General features: G+C 37.6%; 1 protein-coding gene across 2 annotated transcripts in view; it reads left to right on the top strand.

Moving 5' to 3' along the window:
* LOC129238672 (small conductance calcium-activated potassium channel protein) overlaps positions 1-27,377 on the top strand; it is a 171,392-nt gene that overhangs the window by 120,834 nt on the left and 23,181 nt on the right. For both annotated transcript variants that reach the window (XM_054873774.1, XM_054873773.1), the window contains 2 exons: positions 18,890-19,206; positions 20,198-20,302. In XM_054873774.1, coding sequence (XP_054729749.1) covers positions 18,890-19,206; positions 20,198-20,302 — 422 coding nt within the window. The remainder of the gene's footprint in view (positions 1-18,889; positions 19,207-20,197; positions 20,303-27,377) is intronic.

The following is a 27,377-nucleotide window of genomic DNA, read 5'->3' as shown; positions in this document are numbered from 1 at the left end:
CACCGTGTCACACATCAATCAAAACAATGGCAACACTACTAGAATTAAACTTCGAATTGCTCCGTATTCGCCAGATTTGGCTACCAGCGACTACCGGCTGTTCGCAGACCTAAAAAATGCTCGCCGGTAAGAAATTTCGCTGGAATGAAAAGATTTTCGCTGAAACTGTAGCCTATTTTGAGGCAAAAGATAAATCGTTCTACAAAAGTGCTATTGAAATGTTAGAGCGGCGTTGGAATGATTGCGTTGTTCTTGATGAATAAAGCTAATTTTGAACAAAAAACAACTGGTTTTCTTTATTAGAACAGGTTCTTTTCAGCCCATGTGTTAGTAAGGTGGAAAAGCTGAGACGCACTTTTAGCATTTATGTCGTTAACAATCTATTTTGTCTTAATTTCTTATTTCCAGTGTTTTTATGGTTTTGCTTTTAGGTTATAAATCGAAATATTTCTATACAAATTTATTTTTTCTACACAATAAAGGCGTTTAAAATTCGGATGAAAGCATGTGGGTGTAAACGTGCCACCAAATTCTTTTGTCACATCTTTACTCCAAAAAATGGACGCCCGCTTCAAGCAACCTAACCAAAATAAAATACCAAGCAACCTAATCCAAATAAAACCAGTCGAACACTTAATGGATTTATATTCAAGTACTGCAAAATTCTTCGGTTATATGTTATTTCTTGTGCACTTATTTTCAAATTTATTTATGTGCGAGTATGTATAAGTGAAGAGTTGCCTGATCTCCCATCGGGCGCGTCCCAGGTGGTGGATAGGGAAGCCCTGAACTCACACGAGTGGCCTTCCCTGATGGGGTGGGTTCAACACTCGTGTGATGATTCAAAGTTGGCATAGACCTCCCAAAGAAGCCGGGAAATCGAGGAGCGTGGCAACGAGGGAGAGAAAAAGCAGCGGGCAAGGCTCATGCGGGAGAAATCCTCATGTGGCTCTGCCGGCCCTTCTGCGTCTGTGTCTTCCAAAAGACCTCGGTCGGCGGAAGTGACCCCCACAGGAGCTACGGAATCCTCGGTTTGCACGGGAGCTCCCAAGCTGTCTCACTCTCGAGGTAAGCGGAGAAGGACGGTGGCTAAAAGCAGTACACCTCCCTGCGCTGCAGCTACCGCTAATGGCCGAGCCACGACCGTCCAAGGTACGAGTGCGGTCAGTAGTGGATGGGGAGCTGGACCTTCGCCCAAGCACATCCAAGGGTGCGGCCAAGCCATCCTATAGCGAGAAGGCTGCTGGCCCACCACCTGTGGCTGTGATTGGTAAACTGGGGCCTGACCATCAGCTGACGGATGCAGAAATCAATTACTGCAAAAGTCGACTGATACGTCAAGTTATTGCCTCCGGTTCTGAAGCCAACGAGAAGGGATATGAGACAAAGGACGGCACCATAAGGGTGGCGTGCGCATCTCTGGCCAACTTCGAATGGACCAGAACCGTGGGCAATAACGTGCCCCCCGTGGGGACCACTCACTCCGCAGTTTACAGCGAAGAGAGTCTAGCCCTCAGGAAGGACATCTGCTGGATTCCAGATCCAGATATGTCTACGGCGGATGTCCTCTTCTGTCGACGTGCCCAGAATTCGGGCATCAGCACGAGGCTTTGGCGGGTCCTCTCGTACACCAAGAGCAAAAACCGGGAAGAAAAGAAAGGAGCTGCTCTTGTGGTGCGAGTGGATGAGGCCAGTGTTGATGTCATGGGCTCACGGTACGGGAACCGTCTGAGTCTCTTCTTTGGGAAGGTCAGTTTACACGTCTTTCCCAAATGATTGGCTCTGCTTACTTTCCTTACGATGCTCTTGAACGGCCACCACCTGGGAAGACCACTAGTCTCGTGAGGTTCTGTGAGCGGCGCAATCTGGGCCAGCAGCAAGTGCAATGGACGGGGCCCCCACTACTCGAATTTATCGCGTCCGTTTGCCTAGACAAACATAACAAGGGCTCACAGCCTACGTTTGTAACTGCTAGAAGGCTGGAGGTGATTGGTCTCACCCTATCAAACTTAAAACTTGGGTGGTCAATTAAGAACTGGAGAGTCTTTGCCGAAGATTCATGCTCAGATCACAGGAACATTGAGTTCAGTGTGGCGAGGGGCACAAATGCCATTGCCCTCTAGAAACCCCAGAAAAGCAGACTGGCAGAAGTTTAGGAGGGCATTGACGTGACGCCACCAAGACTTCGAAAGGAAGAAGCCATTGAGGCGGCTGTTGAGAAACTCAACGCTGCCCTAACTGAATGTTTTGAGTCAGCCTGTTCAATTCGACCTCTCCCTAATCGGACTCCCGTTCCTTGGTGGAATCGAGAGCTCCAGATGTTAAGGCGTGAATCGAGAAAGCTTCTAAACCGGGCCCTCAAGACTAACCGTGCTGGGGACTGGGAGCGATACCGTGATGATCAGAAGAACCACAAGAGGCTTAATCGAGAATCGAAACGAGCCTCATATAGGGAATCCGACAGCAGTATTGAATCTCTGAGTGGCACGGCGAAATTGATTAGGATCCTGAAAAGGGACACAACTGCAAAGCTGGGGTCACTTAGGAAATCTGATGGCTCCTTCACGGAGCGGCAAAGTGAGACATTCAGCTTGCTGATGGAATCTCACTTTCCTGGTAATCGATAAGCGTCAGCCGACAACAGCCCTTATTGATAGAGGTGGTTGTCAGAGCTGCTATACCTTCTCGGCATGACTGGTACGTTGCCAGATCTGTAGTTAATGAGGCCGCCATTCGATTTACCATCAAATCTTTTGGCGGCTACAAGTCGCCCGGACCAGATGGCGCAGAGTCCGTGACAGCAGCCCTGAAGAAAATCTTCTCGGAATGCCTGGCACTGGCTCTTCCCAAAGGTTGGAAGAGACGACTTCACCAGCCCCAAAAGCTTTAGACCCATCAGCATGACTTCTTTCATGCTGAAAAGTCTCGAACGACTGGTGGAATTGCGCATACGTCAGTAGTCGCTGAAGGCTCACCCTCTGTCTCCATTTCAGCATGCCTATCAAAGTAGGAAATCCGGTGAGTCGGCACTGCAAAACCCTGTTGCTATGGTAGAGCGGGCCATCGACAGGAGGGACAACGCTATGGGCATCTTTTTAGACATAGAGGGGGTGTTTGATAATGCCACTTTTGACAGTATGTGGAGCTCTGCTAGTAGGTACGGCATGGACCGGGTGCTGGTGAATTAGATTCGTTCGATGCTGGCCCAAAGAATCGTCTCGATACGAGCAGAGGAAGATCTGCTGGTGTCATCCGGGGTTAATAGAGGTTGCCCCCAAGGCGGTGTCCTGTCTCCATTGCTCTGGTGCATGGTAATCGATACAGGCTGAAACACCATGGGAACTGGTACAAGAAGAACTGTACAAGAGAGTAGCCATGGACTTCCATCCAACAGTCCTTGCCATGGCCCTTGACTCCATGTAGTGGATGTTTGCAGTGTGGTGCTGCCAGAGGCTCAGCTGTGGTCAAACTGGGGTGTACGTGGAATCCATCGGGACAGAACTGCACTTTGCTCTTGGAATACATGTATCTGTGTTGCAAGCGGAGGTGTATGCTGTTCAAAAAGTGATGAACTTTGTTGTGAAAACCAGAATGAGGGGCAGATCTATATGTGTCTGCAGCGACAGCCAAGCTGCGCTCATGGCCTTAGACCTGTCCTGTAAATCCAGGCTGAACTATGTCGGTAGACATAATAGCCTGATGCTAACTTGGGTCCCGGAACACATGGATATCGGGGGAAACGAGATCTCTGACTCTTTAGCCAGGTTGGGCTTTGAGGCAATTTTTTTTCACCCGGAGCCCGTCCTGCCACTCCCTTGTGCAGCCATCAAAGCCACAGTTAGCAAACGGGTTAGTCTAATCCACAAACAAGCTTGGCAGGCTGGGAGAGGCTGCAGATGGACAAAACTGGTGCTACCTGTCATTTCCGACCGACTGTCGCAGTTCCTCCTGTCACTAAGCAGAGGGGACTGTGGGGGCTGGCTGGACTGATGACGGGCCACTTTCTATGGGCAAAGCACGTGGAAAAGGTGGACATCTCAGACAGTGCACTCTGCCCAGCATGTGGAGAGGAGGATGAGACGGCGGACCACTTTCTGTGTGTCTGTCCCGCCTTCGCTCGAATCAGGCTTGAAGTCTTTGGCACTGATGTGTTAAGAAGGAACCACCTTGGCTCCTTGGCACCACAAGATCTACTCAAATTTCTTCGGAGGTCGAGCAGATTTAAAGAAAATTAAAAAGGGAACCCGACTAGTCTGTCCCGACAAAAAAAACAAAATTATAAGTATATATGTACATCTTCTTCTTCTTGATTGACCCGATAACCGCTTACTCAATTTAGACCGAGCGCGCCAGTCGTTTCTTTCTCGTGCTAATCGGCGCCAGTTGGAAACACCAAGTGAAGCCAAGTCCTTCTCCACCTGATCTTTCCTACGCAGATGAGGCATTCATTTGGTACCACCAGCTGAAACCGCACCGAATACTTTCAGAGCCGGAGCATTTGTATCCATTCTGACGACATGGCCCAGCCTACGAAGTTGTCCTGGCATGATTTGAGCCTTATAAAGTGTTAGTTCTGTTCGTCGAGAGGACTACTACTACAAAATTGCCTACTTAGTCCACATTAGCACTTGTTAGCAAGAGAGATTCTACGTTGGATTATAAGACTGACATTATTATCGGTGTTATCGCTGGTTAAGTTTCCTCTGGAAAATAAAACAAATGATGATATTCTTCCTTTTTGTATTACATTTGGTATTTGTTCATCTCTTATAACTAAAGGCTATTTAATTTTTTTATTCTTTCGCAAAGTACATGCATCCGACTTCATAATTGTGACGCATACGATTGGACATAACTCAGCATGAATCAATACGATTTTCACGATTAGTAATTGCTGCTCATCTTAAAGCTTTCTTGTGCCTGAAGATATTTATTTCATAGGATTTAATTATTTTACAAAGCTTGGGTCGATAACCTATTAGTTCATTATTAGTTTTGATGAGGCTGAATGATGTTTATTATATGAAAGTTCGTACAAAGAATTTTCTCTAATTGAAAATTTGTTATATTTATATAAATGAATACACGTTAAATTGCTACTTTGTTCTTGCAAAGTATATGTACAACAAAGTATATACACTCTAATACACACATATACGTAGATTCAAAGCCAATCTTAATTGAAAATTTCAACTTTGAAATTGGTTTCTTGTATTTTTATTTAGATACTTAAATGGCATTGCTCTCTGGTGAAGGATCTTATAAAAACCATCATGGCCGACGTATCGTATATTTCTATAAGAAAGATACAAATGTTTAAATATAAATAAAATAAGTAGAAAGTCAAAGCTTTGCAATATGACGGGCTAAATTTGTTTTTAAATATTAAACTTAATTTTCAAATTTGTTTTTAATTATTTATATTAGGCTCAAATTCGTATAATTTTCATAAGAGTTTTATGGGATTTTCAAACTAGATTAAGCGAACTAAAAATGACAAGTTGTTTTACCGGATAATGAAAAAATAATACGTAACATTCTTAAACTACCTAGTTCTATTAACGGCATCCCCTGGGACTTAGACCATTATAATTTATATACATTATCAAACTATTTCTATATTCCATTTTTAGAACTGATTACAATATGTGGGTATGAGAAATGTGTTCATAAAATGAAAAGAGTAATTCATATTGCTCATTTCTATAAAAAAAGCCACGTCGATATGTACAGTGAGTCACAGTCAAAGCCACCAATTCCTTGAAGATATTTGATTAAACAACTTTTATAAATACTTTCAAACACCCATTATTTTTTGTCAACTTTATCAAGTGAGCATGCTTGTGTAATCTAACTGTATTTTGTCTGTTTGTCTGTCTGTTGTCTGCCGAAGTAACAGTAATAATGAAGATCAAAAACAAACGCACAAACTAACGTCACACTCAAAGTGAGCCACCTAACATTGTTTCTTTTAAAATAACGGGATATGTATTTTTGGATATTAATTTTCGCTTGCATCTTATTCTTAGTGTTTAAGTTATTTATTATCAAGCGGGTTATAAAGATGGGTCGACAAACAAGTGTTGAAATTAGACAGTTAGTAATTGATCTTTTTAAAAAAGGAAAATCCCAAAGAAAAATTGCGGAATATGTGAATAAAAGTCGAGGAACTGTCCAGCACATCATACATTGCTTTACTAGAGGAGGAAGAGTAGGAAACAAGCAGAAAGAAAGCAAAAAAAAGGCGTTTTCAGGGACGAGGCATTAATTTTGCGGGAAGTGAAGAAAAATCCTCATCTTAGTGCTCCGAAATTGACGAAGATGGTTGAGGAGCAGCTAAATATTCACGTTAACCCCGAAACTGTAAGAAGAGTTCTCAGAAAGCATGGTTATAATGGTCGTACGGCCAGAAACAAGCCATTTATTAGCAGCAAAAATCGAAAAAAAGGTTGCAGTTTGCGCTGAAATATGTCTACAAGGATATGAGTTTCTGGCAAAAGGTTTATAACGGTATAATGCAACGTAGAGGCTATAATAATATTTTTGTAGGTTCTCTTTACAGACGAAAGTAAATTTAACTTATTTGGCTCTGACGGTAAGAAGATGGTAAGGCGACAAAAAAACACTGAGTTTCAGCCGAAAAACCTAACTCCCAGTATGAAGCACGGCGGTGGCTCCGTCATGGTTTGGGGCTGCATGGCAGGTGGTGGAACTGGAAATCTTCAACATATTCCAGGCATAATGGATAAATACGTTTATATAGACGGTTTGAAGCAAAATCTTAAGCCAAGTGTCGAAAAACTAGGGATCGAAGGCGACTTCTATTTTTACCAGGACAATGATCCTAAGCACAAGTCGTTTGTTGCGCGGGAATATCTATTATATCCCACGTATTGGAAGTACCACCGCAGTCTCCAGATATAAATATAATTGAAAACTTATGGTTCCGTCTTGACCAAAACCTGCGGAAACATAGCATTTCTTCAAAACAAAGTCTTTTAGATGCCTTACAAGACGAGTGGCGTGCAATTGCTTCCACATATACCTGTAAGTTATTAGAATCAATGCCCCGACGTCTAAAAGCCGTTATTTCCAACAAAGGTGGCCCAACAAAGTATTAATTTGTTATTTAAGTTCAGTTCAGCTAAGGTGGCTCACTTTCACTGTGAGATAGATTTGTGAATTATTTTAGTTTTTGTTCATTTTTTTATAATAAACAAAGAAAGTTCTTCATGTAAGCGATGAATTATTGAAGCTAATATTCAAACAATAAAAACACATAAACCTTTTTTCCAATCTGTGGTATTTTTAAACAAATTTCTACTAAATCTGATGACTTGAAAGTGTGGCTCACTTTGACTGTGACTCACTGTATATACAAGATGCCGCAAAATTACTCATAAAAATTTTAAATTGGTACGTTTGCAATTTGGAATAATAGTGGTTATGCTTGGGCTAAAAATAACGAACTACTACACTATAGACATGAAGAGTCAAAATTTTAATAACTGATCGTAATAGCCTAAATTTTGATGCATAAAAATTCTTTGAATAATATAGTGTTTTTATTGAATTGAATGAATAAATGTTCTTCGCAATTATAATATGTATAGTGATTAAAGTGCCTAATAAGATGCATGTCGAAACTGCTGACGCTCATATGTTTGGAGTATTCACATGGGTGTCATAAGTGTCGTATTGTTGTATTCCGTAAACTTTAAACAACCAAAAATCTATTTACGGGGCTCGCAAGGTACCGTATAAGTCATATTATGAATTTTCACACAGTTACATGTAGTTGTTGTGGTTTCTAAACCGTTAAGAACTTTATGACATAAAACAATACGACACTTACGACACTCTTGTGAACCACCTATGTAATTGTATATGTATGTATGTATGTGCTTATATATTTGTTTCAATCAAAATCCATGGTAAAAGATATTAGGTGCTAATGGTATTTTTTTTCCAAAGAATTGTAAATTTTAAATTACGTGCATGTTTTCATAGTTTTGTAGCTTCTCTTCGACTTACTGTATGCATTTTATTTTAATTTTCTAAAAGTGTTTCAACAGTTTTAAATTTATTTAAATTCTTTACTTCGGAATATGTTTAGTACTACATATTTGATCTAGTTTTATGAAGGACCTAGTTCTGCATTTATCCCTTCTAGGTCAGACCTGTGTGGTTACTGCTACAGTAGGCTCCCTGTTTTTCCCCCTTTGTCTCTACGCGCTTACTGCGTTTCGAGTAGTTTATTATTTCAATTAGCTTACATTTGTGTTTTAGTGTAAGTATTTTCATACATATGTGTAGTATGCCATTCAGACAGATTAAAAATATTTCTCAATTACATATTTGATAGTTTAACCAAGGCAACGGAAATAAAATGCCAGCGATTGGATACAAGCAGTTAGATAGTTATTCTATTACATATATTACTATTATGATTAAGACATGAATGTTTGAAGTATTGAAGTTTTTTAAATAATCAATAGTTTTTTTTGACAAAATCATTAAATGATGTTATCAAACTAGAATACTTTGAAATTTGTTTGATATTAAAAGCTGGGATATCATATTGTGCACTGAATGTTTCGGCTATCTGTCGTGTACTGTGAAAGCGTGGGCAATCATGGAAAAGATAATGCATACTTTGCACACTGAGTTGGTCACACGAGCACCAGTCTTCGTCAATAATTTTGAATCGCTATATGCCTTATTGAAACCATGGCCAGTAAATAACTGTGTCAATTCGAATGATATCCCAAAGAGCTGTCGGTATAGTTGAGTATTTTCAAGAACTGGAATGAAAGTCTTTGTAATGGAACCAGTGGTGTGGTCGTCATACTCCTGCTGCCATGACTCGAATGTTTTAAAACATATTTGCCGTATAGCATAACTTAAAGGAAATGCTATGCGATGTGTGATTTAACCTAGTAAAAGTCAATTCTGTGTCCCCAGCGAAGAAGGTGCAGGTGCTGATGAATTGATGCAATTAAGGGATTAGGATTGCTCCGATTTTGGATAGCTTCCAAACATGAGCGACTGTCGCTATATATGACTAGTTTTTCCGTTTTCAATTCTTTCTGACCCCACTTCAGTGCAGCGTCAATTGCTAAAGCTTCAGCCTGGAAGACAGTGCATATGTAATGTAATTTAAATTTACTTGATGTCCAGTCAATTCGATATTATAAATCGATAATATTGTCAGCTTCCTGTTGAGATGCTATAGTTTCGATACGTATAGACCGACGCTCGGAAGGATGTGGTTGATTTTTTGGTGCAGTACGTTGTTCAAGCATAACGTTTAATGTTTCATTATCTGGAGTAGGCTCCCTGTTAGCTTGTGCGATAAAGACATCAAGGACTGAAGGGTACGCCCATTGGGAAGAAAGCCCAAATTTACTAGCATATACGGAGCACTCTTGGGCGGGAGTAGAACAGGGAAATGAAGAGGTTGCAGAGCGAATCGAATAAAATTTCGTTGTACCCTTTCAATTCTATTTGAATGAGAGGCGTAAATTGTGTTCCAAACCAAAGATGAATATTAGAGTTTAGAACGAACTAAAAAGTTATATAAAATTTGTCTGCTGTAGGAGTCTTTAAATCCCTCACATAGCCCCTCAAAAATGTTAAATTAGCATATGCCTTCGGCAATATTTGACTAACATAATTTAGGAATATAAAATCAGAGTCAAATGCCACGACTTGATCAGAAAACGCTTTAAATTTAGAAATAACAACATTTCATAAAGAATAAGCGAAAGGAATAATATTCAAAGATTTTAAAAGGGTGATCTGAAAACATTTTTTATATTAAGTGACAGCTTATTTTGAACACTCCAAGCGATAAAATTGTTTAAATCTTGCTGAACAAAAGAAGCATCGGATTAGCAAGATATAATACTTTACCAAACAGTTTTATATCATCAGCATAGAGTATAAACTTACAGTGGTTAAAAGGGACTACAGTCATTAATAAAAAGGGAAAATAAAATAGGACCAATAATACTGCCCTGTGGAACAACCGAAGAGGCCACAAAAGTGTAGGATTTCGTGTATTCAATTTTTACAAACGTTTGTTTTTTGGAAAGATAAGATCTCAACCATGACATGAAAGTTAAGTCATAGCCTAGCTTGTACCTAGCAAGCTCATCCGAGATACCATTTCCAGGAATCTCTCAGTATCCAGGAACCCAGGAAACATTCGTGAAGCATCACTTAGCTCTGGTGCTGTAGAGATTTTATGACAGCTTAACTGTCAGAACAAGTAATAATGGATTGGGCTGCAACGGACGAGTTACTGACCCTCTAATTTACTTAAGGCCGCGAATATATAAGAGGAGGTAAGACTCCCACTTGTAGAGTAGCCCTACTAACAAATCAGCTCAACGTACTTCCGGAAGCTCGGCCTAGACTGCCCTAACCCAGCATTTGACTTACTTCCACATCTTCCAGTGTTTTATTGATCGGTGTGGGCCTAAGTCAGTGATATTCCTTAGGAGGGTGGGTTTAGAGTGTGTGGATTACGAACGATGACTGTGCTGCACCTCACATATCCCTTGTCTGGCCAGCTCATCCGCATCACAGTTTCGCGCAATGTCGCTGTGACCAGGAACCCAGATGAGGCTTATGTCAAAGAACTGACCTGAGGGCCCTTATTGCCGCTTGGCTGTCGGAGTAAATATTTACTTTCTTGGCTATTAGTACGCAAGTGAGCATCCTCGCAAAAAACTCCTCCGTCAACCTTTCCTTCCAACTTCGATCCATCCGTAAACAAGTTCACCAGACCCTGTCCCCAAGTTTTGCCTCCCGTCCACTTTTCCCCTGATGGAATATGAGTAGAGAAAGTTCCGGTTGGACTAAGCGAGGGTATACATTGTTTCGGGGGATGAACTCGAAGTTTCTAAGGTTGCTTGAGTGCCCATAAGCGAGGTTGAGGCGAAACCCTCAATCTGATTGCGGTACGTGCAGCGGCAATTCCTCTAGTAGGAGTGTCAGAATAGATGTCGTTCGAACCGCCCCATTGATTCCAATAAGTGCCGACCTCTGAACTCTGTCCAGCATCACCTCCAATGTCGTCCTCTCTAGTAAGTTCCACCAGACTATGAGTCCATATAACAAGATAGGCTTTACAATAGTATTGTATAGCCAAACAACAACTCTAGACGAAAGGCCCTATCTTTTGCCAATTGCGCCCTTGCACCCAAACAAGGCGATTGTTGCCTTCCTCACTCTTTCCTCAATATTGGGCTTCCATGTAAGCTTGCTGTCAAGGATAATACCTAGGTACCTCACCTTGTCAGAAAGCATCAGAGGAGCGCTCCCTAGTGAGGGAAGTTGAGCTCTGGATATTTTATATTTCCTCGTAAATAGGACGAGCTCCGTCTTAAGAGTATTCACCGACAGGCCACAATCCGTTGCCCATCTAACAACTACGTTCAGATATCCCTGCATCAAGTTGTAGAGAGTATCCACAAATTTTCCTCTAACAATTAGTGCCACGTCATCCGCGTAGGCAATTACCCTGCAGCCCCCTTTCTCCAGCTCCTCCAAGGTCGGTTCCGACCCCCGGTTTACCCAGAGACATAGTAATTGCCTCCGAGAGGACGTTGTGAAAAGCCCCCTCAATGTCCTGCTATACGCCATCAGTTAGCTTTTCGTCCTAAGCCCAGAAATGCCGTTGCTGCTCAGCCACGGCTCCTGGATCAGAACTATATCAGCTCCAGGTGGATTAATAGGTTGGTGGGCGCCGCCTTAGAGTACTGAAGATTTATCTGAAGAATAATCATCCTCCAAGATCATCTCCATCCCCTCAAAGATGGTGTCCTAGCTCTCCGAGGCCAAAAGCCTCTCCTCCTCCTCCCTGTGGAACAACGGCCCGATGATTATGACGGACCCCGACGTGATGGATTCCACTTCCATGTCCATAGGAGCCTCCTCTACTGTGGACCTTACTTCTCCCAGCACCTGCAGGGGCATCTCCTCTCGCATCGGTTTGGTAGGCCTTAAGAACTACCTTCTTGAAGCCGTAGTTGATGACCCCCTTTGCTTCAGCGAGAAGACCAAGAGACTCTACCTTCAGCAGAATCAGTCCTTGCCGATAGTATTCCTCAGTCTTCTTCACCTTGACCACTCTCCAGTTGTGCGTGGGAAGTTTAAGATTGTAGTAGCGGAGGATTTCCTCCATCTCCTTCGAAGCAAAGGGTTCGGAGGGGAGCCAGACACGTGCTCACGGACGCACAGGTATATCTTTTTGCCTACTACCTTCAGCCTAGCTCCTTCTCATACCTCTCCCACCAAGGCCACTGCCGCCCTGTACATTGAGGCTGACCGTTCGTCAGCGCAAAGGATTCTCTTATAAGCACTTTCACAGCTTGGGGGGACAGGTTTTTCCTCACTACTCTCATAAAAAAGCGGAAATGGCGGATGCTCCTCTTCCATTCCTCCCTAGAGATAACGCCGTCTTCCCTACCGTTGTGCGTCACTCCAAGAACGAAGGAGCCCGCCTGTATAGCGACTTCGCTAAAGACTACCCCCGGGGCAAAAATTTTGGAGGAGGCGATTTCGCTCCTCTTGTCCTGAGAGAGGTGGTTTTGGGATTCGGTTCCGAATTCCCGCTCCCTTTGAAGCTTTCTGCAGAGTTATTGTTTTGTTTGTTGTGTTCTTGTTTGCTGTTGTTGTGTTTTTGTTATTCATAGTTTTGTTGAGTGGGTCCCCACTCGAATCCGCTATCCAAACCCGTAGTGTGTAGTCGTCCTCAAAGGAGGCCATGCGAGGGTTGACGCATATTCTTATAGGGCATGCGTTCAGAGCCAGACCGAACACAAAGACGGGAGTCGTCTCAATCGCACCTACACCGTCAACCCAATGGCTACGGGTTTGGAACGTACTCCGAGGCCTGCCACTGTTTTAGCGGGACTGGGGCATTCTTTTTCTTTGCTTGTGTGACACGTAGCGCCGTCTTGTTGAAAATAAACGTTGTCCAGATGAATGCCACCCAATTCCGGCCATATAAATCCTTAATCATCTCTCCTCTTTAACGCCCAACACCTGTTATTGGAAAACCCTTTATATTCAGCCGAAGTTATAGCCCTCTGTGAAGCAATAAACCTAATAAAACACAAGAGAAAAAATGTTGCTGTATGCTCAGCCTCTAACCTGACATCAGACCACCTAACCTATGCTCAGATTGACTCTCTGCTCTTAATTCCCCAGCCAATATAATTCACCAGCAGCTATTACAAAACGAACATCAGAAGTGTTAAATATCACACAATTCTATCCAACAATTATTTTAGTATGGGTGCTTGGATACAAAAATATTGTTGGGAACAACCTCGCCGATCAATCCGCAAAAATTGCTCATCAAAATCCTTATTAAAACCACTTAAACGTTTAGACATTATAAAATCCAAACGCCTTCGATTAGGACACACGAAAATAACACGGCTATCTTATGATTAACACAAATCCAATACATTAACTTGCAACACAGATGTCATAGTCATAGTTACTCAGCTTCTGCTGAGCTGCCCAGTGTGTTGCACCTGTAGCAGTGATTTTTAAGACACAAACAGTGATTGAAAAGTACGTGGTGCCACTAACATACGATTTTTTGATCACCGTTACGTAAAAGATAGGAGATAGGAGTTGTCACAGCTTTCAACCACTTGTTCAAATTGATAGATTGGCGGACAGCCACACATTGCAAATCGACGAATTTCATTATTCTAAGCATCATCTATATTCCAACATAGCATTTTGTGAGTAATTGCATAACACTCTGTGCTTATGTATGTACTTATATATTTGGAGCTTAAAAACGCATTTTAATTTAACTTATTTTTTTAATGATATATTTACTTACTTATATAATTCATTAAGTAAGCCGTTTGTCAAATCACATTTACGTTTCCATGATTTAATTTTTAGAAATCCTTCATATACTTAATGTAAATCCTTTATACATTTCTAATACTGACCTTTTATTATACTTTGCAGAATTCAGTAAGTAAATATAAAAGTTTTGTAATATTTGTGAGTAAGTTCTTGATGGTAGTTTAGTTGGAGCTTCGTATAAGTTGTTATAGTGAAATTGCAATGTATATTTAACTTGAGTAGCTAAAGTTGGAGGTGAAAAATTTCCACAAAGCAATGCAAATTAGCATTTTTCATTGAAATATTTACCATATGTATTTGCATATCATAATCGAAATTAACGTATGTATGTTATATGTAGTAACATGCTATATACTTATGCTTATATATCTACATATATACATATATACATGCCACACTTAACGAAAAAATTCCATTAAATACTGCATTTTTAATACTACACATTTTTAATTTATTTCATTTCAATTAATTACTTTTAAAACATCAGACACATTTTGCAGGCATCTATTAGAGTGCAAATCATTCCCACCAAAACAAGCGACATTCCAAGCCTACACTTGGAACTGCATGCATATATGATGGATGTTTCAAAGCTTCCCAGCCAAGCGCTCTTGGTGCTAAGTGGCGCTGTCATGATTGAACACGCGTCCGTCTCTTCTAAATTCCTGGTGATCAGAATGAATCAGTCCAAGCGCTAGCAGCTTATAATGAACATACATATACAATAGTATAAGTGCTATATGTTTTCAATCCCTACAAACATACTGCATTACTTTCCATAACGTTAATTCCGGCTTGTTTACTATTCGCGAAACTTCACTTGCTTCATCCCAAACCTTTTTCGCCTGTAAATAATTCTTCCACACCACCCGCTTTTGAAATGGCTCGATTTTGTTTCTCTCCAGCAAAGTTTCGATAATTAATATGAGAAAAAACTAGCAAATCATTTCGCAGCTGCTTTCTTTCGTAAAAACGAAAAACTGTCATTTTATTTATATTAAAAAACAAACATTCACTAATTGATAAAAAATATCACCTTACCAAAGAAGTATAAGGCAATCCGTTGCAAGTTTAAAACCATTTATCTTCAATTTACTGTCGAACCTTTTATACACATCAATATTTTATTGGACTGCATCAACAAGATCCGATGGAAAACTTCAATCACGGGTATTTTTATATGCATGTATGTAGGTATGTTTTTATGAGTACGCAGGACTCCATATAAAAATCATTATGTATGTTTTATATAAGAAAAATAAGGGAAAATTCAATTATTGCTTTATATGTAATTGAAAGTGTATTGGCTATGGCAGATATCCCATATTGCAGTATGCCTATTAAGCTTATTAATCCGCTTTGTTAAAAGTGTACGATTCGAATACGCTCCATTTGCTTATTTTTATGGTTGGCTTTGAATTTATTATACTGATTTGCTTAGTTAAAGCATAGAAATCGTTTTAGATTAGTATTATTGCCTTTGTGTGTACGTACTTCACCCCTTTTTTATGTATTTAAAATCAACGTCGGCACTATATATCAAGAGAGCAATTGCAATGCTATATTGTTTCCAATGAACACATAGAGATTCCGGTTCATACCAAATTATACCAGACATTTTGTTAAAGCTAAGGTTCTAAGAGTTCTAGACTGGTACGATTACCCAAGAAAAAAATACAAGCAGAAAATCCCTCACCCGTTTTCCAATGTTTTCAATAAGAGTATTTCAAAGGTTTTTCCTGCACTAGTTACTGCATCGAAAGGCACTTTACAAAGTTATCTGATATATTTAGAAAAAGGTATTTCGAGTGTATTTTTCACATTTTTTTATTTATTTTGACACCTTGTCCGACTAGTGCAATTGCCGATGAAAGGAAAGTGTTTTGCGGAGATTGGCGCCATCCAAAAGGCTTGTATCGGCATCCGGTTCTAATACTCTTCAACTTGCCTAATGGTTTAATGAAAGACACTCTTTAAATAGCAACCCTAGCGCAGTTGTAGTTTCATTGAAATATCTCAGTTATTGCTCGATATGCGAAATTTGGTATAAATATTGAATACTTGGCTTTGAAAATTTTCTTCTCGGCTTACATTAAAACGAAAGTCTGCAGTTGGACAACCTCCTGATAACTTTTCGTTTAACGATCCAAAATCCGTCACATCTTGCATTTAATACTAACATGAAAAACATTCTACTTTGCACTTATAACTTCTTTTATTCTATGATGAAACGCTTAAATGATAAAATTTAAAAAATGCGTGCCAGAGAAGCACTTGGTTGATTAGTTGGTTGGTTAGAGTGGTGATTTAACCAGAATCCAACTAATGCTTCCGCAGCATTTTGTTGTCACATCCACGTTACCAATTTGTTTAACGGTTATTTACAGCGAGACTATTTCCAGTCTGTGCGGTTTAGGAACATTATTAGGCTGTTTCTAAGCCAGACAGTTGTTCGAGACTCTCGAACAGCGGTTTGCCCAGTGTTAACATTCTTCCATAGGGCAGAGCATTCACAGAGGAAATGGAAGATTGTTTCCTTTTTCTTCGGTTGTTTACAACTATGACAGTATGTGTTGTGAGGGTGTCCATTTTGGTGGCTTGTTCTCCGATAGACCAACTGCCGTTAGTCTACAGGCGACCGTCCCGTCGCTTCATGTTTATCAATATCGACGATTGCTTGAGGTTGTAGGTGGGCCATAACGTTCTGCTAATTTTGATTTTCGTCTGGTCTCCCCATCTACAATCCACGATTCAAAGGTATTTTAGGAAAATATCATTCTTGTCTGCACCGAATGGTGTGAATACCGGTACTGCAAGAACGTTATTCATGGCAGATCCCTCTCTTGCCAGTTTATCTGCTTTTCCGTTATCTTCAATGTTCCGGTGTCCAGGGACCCAGATTAAGGTAACTTTATGGTTTTCACTCAAGGTGGTAAGGCTATTCCTACTTTGTTCCACCACTTTAGAGGTTGTTGTAGCCGAATCCAGTGCCTAGCTTAAAAGAGAAATCTATGATTAGTAACCTACAAGCTTCGGCAATTGCCAGTACTTCCACCTGGAAGACACTGCTGGTATTAGGGAGACGCACAGATTTTTCAATTCCAAGTCTATGAGAATATATGTATGCTGCTCCGAAACCACACTCCATTTTACTGCCATCTGTATAGACTGTAGAGTCGAAATTGTTTAGTGAAAATCCCTTATTCCATTCCTCCTTAGATGGAAAGAGAGTGACAAGATTCCTATTGAAAGTTACCGTTGGGACGATCTAATCAGTCCTCTCCGAGGTTAACTGAGTTTGTCGCAATAATAGACTTGCGTGACCATACGTTTTTTTCTTTCCATCAACCCGCTTCATTTAACCTAAATACATTCATTGTTGCCATCTTCTTTATATGTAGGTCTATTGGAATAATTAAGAGCCTCCCTAGGACATGCTCTGATTACATCAACCGTTATTGCACAGGAAGATCTTTATATTCTGCCCATTAATTTGGTATTTAATCTCTCCCTAGAGCTTTCCACCAAACTATCGAGCTATACGATAAAATTCGTCGCATAACCGCCTTCTCCCAAGCATACGTTTACAGGCATATATAGCAATCTCTGTTTTCCTTACCCGTTCTTCGACGTTTAGTTTATGTTTCTTATTGGTGGCTGTTATCATTTTGAAGAAAACACGACGTCTACATGTTTGGACTCGACCAAGATCACTAATTTAGTAAAAGCGCCGATAGCGAAGAAGAACAATCTTATAAGTATGCACCAAATGAAAACGGCGGGATTTAATTCTTGAGCTGTGACCATACGCTTTACATGATGAACTCAGTTAAAAGGTTCGGATTCTGTCTTAGTCGCTTGGTGTCAGGTTTGGACTATTCGACAGGTGTGATAGAACCTCCATACATAACTATAATCCGTCCAGTAGTGGTCCGAATTTAGCGGTCCGTTAAGAATCCCTTTCTATCTCATACAACGCATACCAAAACCTTCTCAGCCCTTAATCCGGGAATGGCGATGATGTAGGCCGATTCACCGATTTGACATACACCTTTTTCGACAGTTGATTTCTGCCATCTGCTTCAAAAATGCATCGACTGCGTTACGTTTCAGCAAAGAATTTCTGAATTTGAATGTTCTCTTTATCTTCTTTCATTTTGGAATACCGTAGCACATAACCGGTTTTATCAAACTCAAAAGAAAGTTTTATGAAGAGTGATGTCATCTCTAAGTCGCTGTTTAGAATGACCTGATGCTGCGCATATATCGCGAGATATGGCGCACCAAAGGCATCTACCAGAAAATGGTCACAATTTTTTACTTCACCTGAAACCTTCGATCTGCTTTTCTGCTTTCGGAGCTCAAAAAACCGAATTTGTAAATCCAATAAGAATTTGTAAATCCAATAAGAATTATATATATATATATATGGCCATAAATGAGATGTTGAATTTGTATGGATAGTTTTACCACAGGCTCTTTCTTAGGTTTGCTACACTTACAATTTGTGGTAGGTCTTTAGAGAAGTGCCGGATCATCATGTAACATCGTCTCATTGCAAAAACCTCGAATTCGATTGTGTCTAGTTATCTTTAAATATTATTAAGAATATGTTTAAAATTCAGCTTAAATACCTAATTTGCACAAGCATATCAATATATGTGTGTAAGTAGAGTATGAGTGTATACATGCATATGTATATGTTCATACATACATACATATAATATAAGTGCTTCTAGTAGAGCGAAATATTTTTTATCATTTCGTAACGTTATATTTTGTAATGAGTATCTTAAATGTGACTTCCCAATCGTTAGTTTGTTTGTTAGTTCCTTTGTCACACTAAAAATAAATCAATATAATTCCAATTAATAAATTTTTAATAGAGCCTTTCCAATTTTTTCTTTTACTTTTCTTACTTCTCTTCTTTTGCCGTTCAAAATGGAACGGCATACCGGAACGTTGATGGCAACCACATTCACAGTTGTTCATGATAGATAATTGTGCAGACGATTGGCGGATCGCAATGACATGGCAACGAATTAGTCAGATAAGTTTAGAACTTTTTATATGCGCAATTCATCCAATTCCTGGTGAATACTATTTCCAATGGACGACAAAATTGGCAAATAAAAATAAAACAATGGGCACCGAAATGGTGCCGTATGACGTCGCATTATCATTACCCATGTTCCTTCGGTTATATCTAATATGTCGAGTTATGCTACTTCATTCAAAATTATTTACGGACGCATCATCGCGGAGCATAGGAGCCCTCAACAGAATTAATTTTAATACAAGGTAAGAGTTTTTTTAAATTTGTTTTTTTATTTTATTTGTTGAATTTGCATAATTAAATGAATAATTCAACAACAAAGCGATTTGAAATTTAATCCTATACCGCCCCATTAATAAAAAAAAAGTATTTTCCTGCGCTTATAACGCCGTTGCTTTCACGAAAATGAGACCTGGGAGTTTTAGTGAAAAGAAGTGATTTTGCTTACGACCTGCATATCGGCAGTGCCGAAGGAAGCACTTTGCCCATGGCAACTTCAACAACACTTGTTCGCATCTACGCGAGGGTAGACAGCTATCACTTAAAAGCGCAATACTGCCATTCCATCGAGCTCTTGTTCTCTCTTCTTTAGGAATGACTTATCAAACTAACTACATTGTTTTATTCACGCTCAGAAAAGTATGTAGTGAAATGATCTCATATTGCTTTATGTATTCCATCTGCCATGCTTCCGATTTTGGGTTTTTTTTTTACTTTAACTGCGCTTTAATTGTTTACCTTGACTACAACGAAGTGTTTGGATAACTGCCTTTGCGGCTTTAGGTTGAATCACCCTGTGCCTGACCGGGGACTGGTAAAATTTTCAATCATAACACCCTAATTAAGAAAAGGGCCATGTTCGTAATTGTCTTCACATTTTCCCTGTATATGGTATTCAGTACTCTGGATATGCAACGTTTAACAGCGCAGTCTTTTCCTAAATAACGGGAAATATGTGTTTTTAGATTGAAGTTCGTAGTCGCTGTCGCAGCTCGGATGTTGAGTATCTTATAAACAATCTTAGGAAACTAAGTGTGGTACTAGAAAAATAAGCTGAAAAATAGACTCCAAATATACGACATGGTCTACAACTTCTCAATCACAGCTACATAGAGATATGACATATATGTATAATATATGAGTACATATGTACATGTATTTCCATATATAATGTATATTAAAATATATCTTTATATCTTTTATTTAAAAAAAAAATTGTGTTTAATCGAATTTCAGATTTGTTTTAAAAACCTTAATGACAATATGTCCTGGAACGGTGCTGCTCGTATTCATGGTATCCTTATGGATAATTGCTTCATGGACTTTGCGACAGTGTGAAAGGTAACCAGTTCTAAGCATTTAAATAATACTTCATGTTTTCGGATTTGTTTGCGTTTTTTTGTTTGCAAAAAAAACATCTATCTTGGATACACACACACTAAATATTTTAACACTATATATATAACACTTATATGTATGTATATGTACGTGCCTATCAACGCATTTTTTCTCAAAACTTCTTAAATAAAATGTATTAGAAATGTACACAGAACACATGTACATAAAAAACACTTCACTTTACTACACAAGATATTTGTACACTTAAAAAACCTTTGTAAAGTCCATACCTAATCTTCACCTTTGATCTAATGGTCAAGAGTTTGAGTGAAATTAAGGAGTGTACGAAAAAAGCTCTATTGCGCTCCTTTTATAAAATTTCTTTAAACCATCAATAAATCAGTTTATACTTAGTCATTAAAATGCTATGGATTGAAATGCCACAAAATTTTTAGAAGTGTCTTGGCAGCTTACTCGGATACATCATTTCTTTTCAAAACCAAATAAAAAGTATTGATGTGTGTATATGAAATATGAAGCATATGCGGGAATGACTCTCGTTAAACTTCAATCATCGGTTGGTTCCTTGTTCGTTACCCACTATGGAAAAATGTGTTTCTAAAGCGGTAGCCCCACTCCAAGCACTCGCAAGTACTTTACTTCTTATGAAACAAAAACCCTCGGCGGAGGCACTATACTGTCAGTACCACCATTTGTGGGACAGACGCATAGATAATAGGAAAAAATCCGTAATAAAAAGTAGAACAAAACTTGTTAGAGAAAAAAAGTAGTATTAATAACTAAAATTTAAAAAATCCATGAAATTGATTGCAGACTATTGAAAGTATACATCCAATTACATCCAATACTTTCAATGGTTTTAGCTCCCTGCATTATGTCAATTCTGAGTAAATCTGACATAACTTCTAAGTAACATTTGCTTACGCGTAAAGATCCATACATTTTTCTGGGAACCTTTATCGTAGACGCTCGCTCTAAGAAATAAAGACAAAAATCAAGGTGAAAATTTTGCTGTATTTAATAAATTTGCAAGGCTAAAATATGTCACACAAACTCAACTTGTCTGTCTATGGTGCATACTGTCTGATTTCCAAAAAATGTTAGTCGGCAAGGAACCATTTTTCCTAACTTCGTATAACAAACTGGACAAACTGTTTTATTTCTTCACACTATTTTAGTGGCGGCCGCCGTATCCGAATGGATTGGTGCGTCACTACCATTCGCAATTCAGAGAAAGAACGTCGGTTCGAATCTCGATGAAACACCAAAATTAAAAAAAAACATTTTTCTAATAGCGGTTGCCCCTCGGCAGGCAATGGCAATCCTCCAAGTGTAGGTATTTCTGCCATGAAAAAGCTCCTCATAAAAATATTTGCCGTTCGGAGTCGGCTTAAAACTGTAGGTCCATCCATTTGTGGTACAACATCAAGACGCACACCACAAATAGGAGGAGGAGCTCGGCCAAACACCCAAAAAGGGTGTACGCACCAATTATATATATATATATATATATATTTTAGTGACCATGATTTTCAACGTCTATTTAAATGAAAGTGACTGGAGTGCTTCATAAAATAGATACACATATATCACACACATATTAACTTTAGGAAACATAATTTCTGCCGCCAATGAAATTTGAGTAATGTAAAAGTTCGTTTCTATAAGGAAAATTTAAATATTAGTGACAGCGTGCTGAATTAGAGACTTTTGGCAAAAATATTGGTAATTTGGAGATTAATATAAATCGAATACGCTGAGCCAAGTGTTGCCAGTAAACGTTAATTTGCTAACTTTTCAGTTAAAGCAAAAAACTTAAGTAACAAACTTACTTTTTTCTATTTTACTTTATATTTTTAGCGTGAAAATTTGTATGAATCACATTTAAAATTAATTTATTTTTAATATGATTGTATAATTACTACTTGACTCACTTAACTCTTGAGATCGTATGTCAGCAATAACTCTCAGCCTATAGTTTAATAGCCAAACCAATGATTTGAAATATCCTTACAAAAAATAGCCTACAGTTATGAGAATCCATGACCGTAGAGATCAATGTAATGGACTACAAATCAAAATTATTTAATTAGACTTTTGATGACGTTGTGGTATATTCATTTTGAAAGGTCAACACATACGAAATATACTTCATCTATCAATCGTCCAAGTGATTGTCACTAAACAAAGTGTTACAAACTTGTAAATCAAACATCATAAAAAACATAATTAATCAGTTATAAACCTTTGAGTTGAACGACTTTTAAAAACATTTCAAAAAACTTGGATTCAGCGCATTCAAATAATATTTGCTCCTTCACATCACAGCAATTTGCAACCAACTGATGTATTATTGTTCAGATAAATAAAATAGCTTATTAAAATGCAATTTTGCATAATAAATAATTTCCATCTCTTAGCAACACCATGTTCATGAAACAACATACATATATCTCTAGCATTATTGTTAAGATTTTTTAAAGGAATTTATGTAAAGCAACACTTTTAAGATAAAACATCCTATAAAATATTAAAAAAAACTATAAAATGCGCTCAGTTTAAAGTCTGCAGAGTATTTCCTATATAAATAGACTAATGTACATATACATATATATTTGCAATATTTTATTAAAAAAAAATAAAGTTAAGGTGATGGCATCTCTTTTGTACAAACTTACTTAAACCAATTTAGATCATTCACACGCAAACACCGGTAGTTAATAATTATTTTATAAGCTAATCTATTTACTATGTGTATATACGTGTTAACAGTATTCGTGATTGTGATCTGCTTTGCTTGTGTTTATGGTGTTTTCATTGAAGTCTACACTGTCGTCTAATCGTACGAGTATGCTACTAAACATCTGATATGTGTTCATAACATACTATGTAGTATATAATTTTAAATTTTACATTTGGACGTATATGCATACGTGAATGTACTTGCGTACCTATAAATATGTATGTGTGCATTCGTAAACGCTTTACAAAAAACGAATAGATTTACATTACAAATAAAAATTATGTATGTATATTAGGAGTTATATTATATACTAACCCTATATACAAATAAGAGGCTAAAAGGCTTAAGAGCCCCATACTTTGTTAATTCCATCCAAATACAAACAAATTTCTGTAGTATTAAAAGAATGTATTAGTCACCTAAAAGCAAACAAGTGTTTTGGAAATTTTACATATTTTCAGAAAGCTAGAGTATAAACCTGATGCTTTCCAAAGTAAACTGGACTTCGCAGACATAAGTATTTCCCTTAAAGTCTTGTATTAATAATTAGAAGTGGAGTTATGGCATCTAAAGCCACAGTATATTTGCGCCTTCCACACAGAAATGAGCTACGAACAGATATTAAACTTTGTTTTAAACTTTATAAAACTTTTACCGAGATATTTTATCGGTGAACCACAAAATTATTTTGTAACTTCTTTTCGTATTTCGACTTGAAGTTCTATAAATACAGTTTAATTCCATATTATCAGGTAGGTATCATCCAAAAGGTCAGAATCTTTTCTTACAATACTTGGTAGAACACTTGATGTTACATGATCAAATAACAAAGTGTCCAATAAAAAGCATCACCGAGCCAAAACAAATAACGTCATTTAAAGAAGTTACAGGTAGTATTGATTTACTTCTATATAATATACATAAATACATACAAGACATTGCCCACAAAGTGTCTTTTGACTTGCTTTCTGCTTCATAAACTGGCCACATAATTGCGCAGAAAGAAGTGTGTCGCTTTTCCAAGAACTAATCAATCGATAATCAAAGAAATAAAAGTAGTCAACCAAAAGCCTGGTACTGAAATTAGTTGCTGGCCTTAAATACTCATTCGCTTGGCTTTTAGATCATATAAACTTTTCTAAAAAGAATTATTGGCGGCCGCTATAGCAGAATGGGATGGTGCGAGACTACCATTCGTAATTCACAGAGAGAACGTAGGTTCGAATCTCGGTGAAACACCAAAATTAAGAAAAACATTTTTCTAATAGCGGTCGGCCCTCGGCGGGTAATGGCAAACCTCCTGCCTTGAAAAAGCTCCTCATAAAAATATCTGCCGTTCGGAGTCAGTTTGAAACTGTAGCTCCCTCCATTTGTGGAACAACATCAAGACGCACACCACAAACAGGAGGAGGAGCTCGGTCAAACACCCAAAAAGGGTGTACGCGCCAATTATATACATATATATATCCATATATTCCAATGTTCAGAAAATCCGTTTTACTCTGGAACTAACCTCCTACATCTGTCCTGAAAGGCTTCAATATGTTTTACCTATATATTCATATGCAACAATAATTGCTTAAAATAATTTCTCTTAAGTGTTTTAAATTGACCACAAACAATTATGATCGTCGTTATTTACTAATTATTTCATTACCTCAATAACTCTTAGACCAGCGTTTCTTAAACTGTGGTACGCTTACCTCTAGATAAAGCCGACAAACAAAATGAATGATTGCTGATTTTTTTTAAACAACCACAATGTTTTATATTTTTCTAGTTTCGACGTAAAAGGAAATCCTATTTCGTGAAGTACTTGTATTACTTCATAGCCAATATATACAAGTATGAACTGAAGATACAAAGAAAACTATGCCACTCTGCACATAAAATCAGGATTTGCAATGAACATATATCGTTTTTGATCCATATTGTATACAGAGGATTTTCGAGAAAAAAATTTAGAATCCTGCATTACAATACTGATAATAGCTTTTGACAATATTGAGCGAACGGATTTGGCTTTTTTTATTAGAGGACAGAATATGTGTCAGGTGACTTTGATAATTCGCATGATAATTACGGATGGGTTGAATATTTCATAGCAGATAAATTTTATGACACAATAAGAGATCTTGAATACTGATTCTTTTTATATTTACTTGGCATCTTTTAACTCATGAAATTGAAGTGTTTTTGTATTTTCTTCCTTGTCCCATTAAACATTCTAATTAAAGTAATTTAAAATATATTTTACAATCAAAACTTATTAAATTATTATGTAAAGGTTCTGAATTGCTTTTAATAGAGAAAAATCTGTGGTAATGATTGTACGTATGCATAAAAGGCTTCTTTGGTATTCGATAAGGACAGCCAAAAGTATGTCAGCTCCAAGCCCAATTCAAATTAAGCCGATTAACACTTGATAATATTACCATTCAAGTGCTTACAATGTTTTTGAGGATAAAATGTAATAGAGGAAATCATGGGATTTTTATAAAATCGCTAATGAAAATAAGCGAGTTCTTGAATGGTGAAATTTTCCGGTTACAAATCAAAAACGCCTTTTTAACCACCAATGCACACCTTTATGTTACAGGTTATATGTATATGTGAATTCCTCTTTCAATATTAATATGTGTATTACTGTGAAAAATATATTAAAATAGATGTTCTTAATTATTTCCTCATATTACCCACTTAAAACCGGGTCGTATTACCTATTTTGTTCTGAAAGCATACATATTTAATTTCGTGCTCGCTTTCAGTTATTTATTTCACTTCTAATGAAAAATTTTCATGTTTAAAACTGCTTAACAGCTGGATATCAAAACGTTTCCGTGCAATAATTCCTACTAGATTGATAATAATTAACGATTTTTGTATGTCCATCAGCCAACTCATAATGGAATAAATGTTTTTGGTCTCTTATTTAATCGCTTTTTATTGGAAATAAGCCATCAAGGGGCAATCGTAACATTTGTGAGTTTTGTTACAGATATAAATTCATAATATATGTACATATTATGCCTAAAAATGAATCAACTCTTTTTGTATTAGAAAAAATTGTGCTGAAATATTGATTAAATAACAAAATATTTGCTTTGATAACTAATATTGCACCTTTGGAACCATTATCTTTATTAATCTAATATCTATCCACATATATTGAATCGTCTCCTTAGATTTATCAACCGTATTCTTCGGTTTTAACCTGTCGATATAGCTTAAACTTGTGAAGAACATTTAAATTACCTTGGGTTTAAACTTATTCAAAAATATTGAACTCAGTCTAAAGCAAATATATTCTGTGTTACCGTGTATAGGAAAATCCCAATTAAACTTTAAGAAGTTTAACGTTACAGGCAGTTTTTAAAAGAACAGCAGGAATACTGTTAAAAGGTATTTTTTATAAATATCCATATTAACATAAACAAACAGTTTTCGGAACTAAAAAATTATAAAACCTTAACTTTATCTCGAATAAATGGTTTCTTCGCCTCCTCATGGATATCCAATTGCCATTCTTCTTCAACTCATTGTTAATTGTTGAGTGGCCTTACATTTATGGAATTCAAAATATCGAATTCAAATTTCGAAATTGAAATTTCAAAATAACGGCTCATCTAAAAAATAACAGTCACATATATCTGCACTACATGAACCAGGAAACGGAGTGACAGACATTTCTGTATCTATTTAAATTTCATTACAAATAATTGTTATTTTCCTGGTTATGGTATCCTGGTGCAAGTCCAAAACTACGTTCGACCACAGCAGCATCTCAACAAGTCATGCTACCACTACACTTAAAGTAATAATAATATTATATTTATCATCATAATTTATTTGTTGTTTAGTAGTGTACTACAAGTATACTAACATTAGCAAGTGCATCCAGATACTGGCTTACACCTATTCAAATATTTTTCAAAATTATATTAACTTAACTTACATAGCTTAACTGCATAGTATGTACATACGATTATACTTAACCGTCATTGAGTGAAGTGTTGTTCGCTTATTTTACATATATACTTATATACTTTTTACTGAAATTGATGCTTTTTATCTAGTTAAATTAATTTTCATCAGTTCTATCCTATTTGCCTATTCTTTTTGTGTTGTTCATTTTACATGTATTTTTACTCTTTTATTTCCGTATTTAATAATAGATTTTAAATACAGTTAAAGATAAATTGTCTATACAACAGGAATTAAATAAATATATTTAACCACATACATATATACATACATACATGCATACTCAGACGCATTTATGCACAAACTTGAACAAAGCGATTTGAAAGTATT

The sequence above is a fragment of the Anastrepha obliqua genome, chromosome 2 (genome assembly GCF_027943255.1).
Source record: "Anastrepha obliqua isolate idAnaObli1 chromosome 2, idAnaObli1_1.0, whole genome shotgun sequence".
Taxonomy (NCBI): Eukaryota; Metazoa; Arthropoda; class Insecta; order Diptera; family Tephritidae; genus Anastrepha; species Anastrepha obliqua.
Note: the sequence above shows the minus strand (reverse complement) of the source record. Positions and strands in the feature narration are given on the sequence as shown.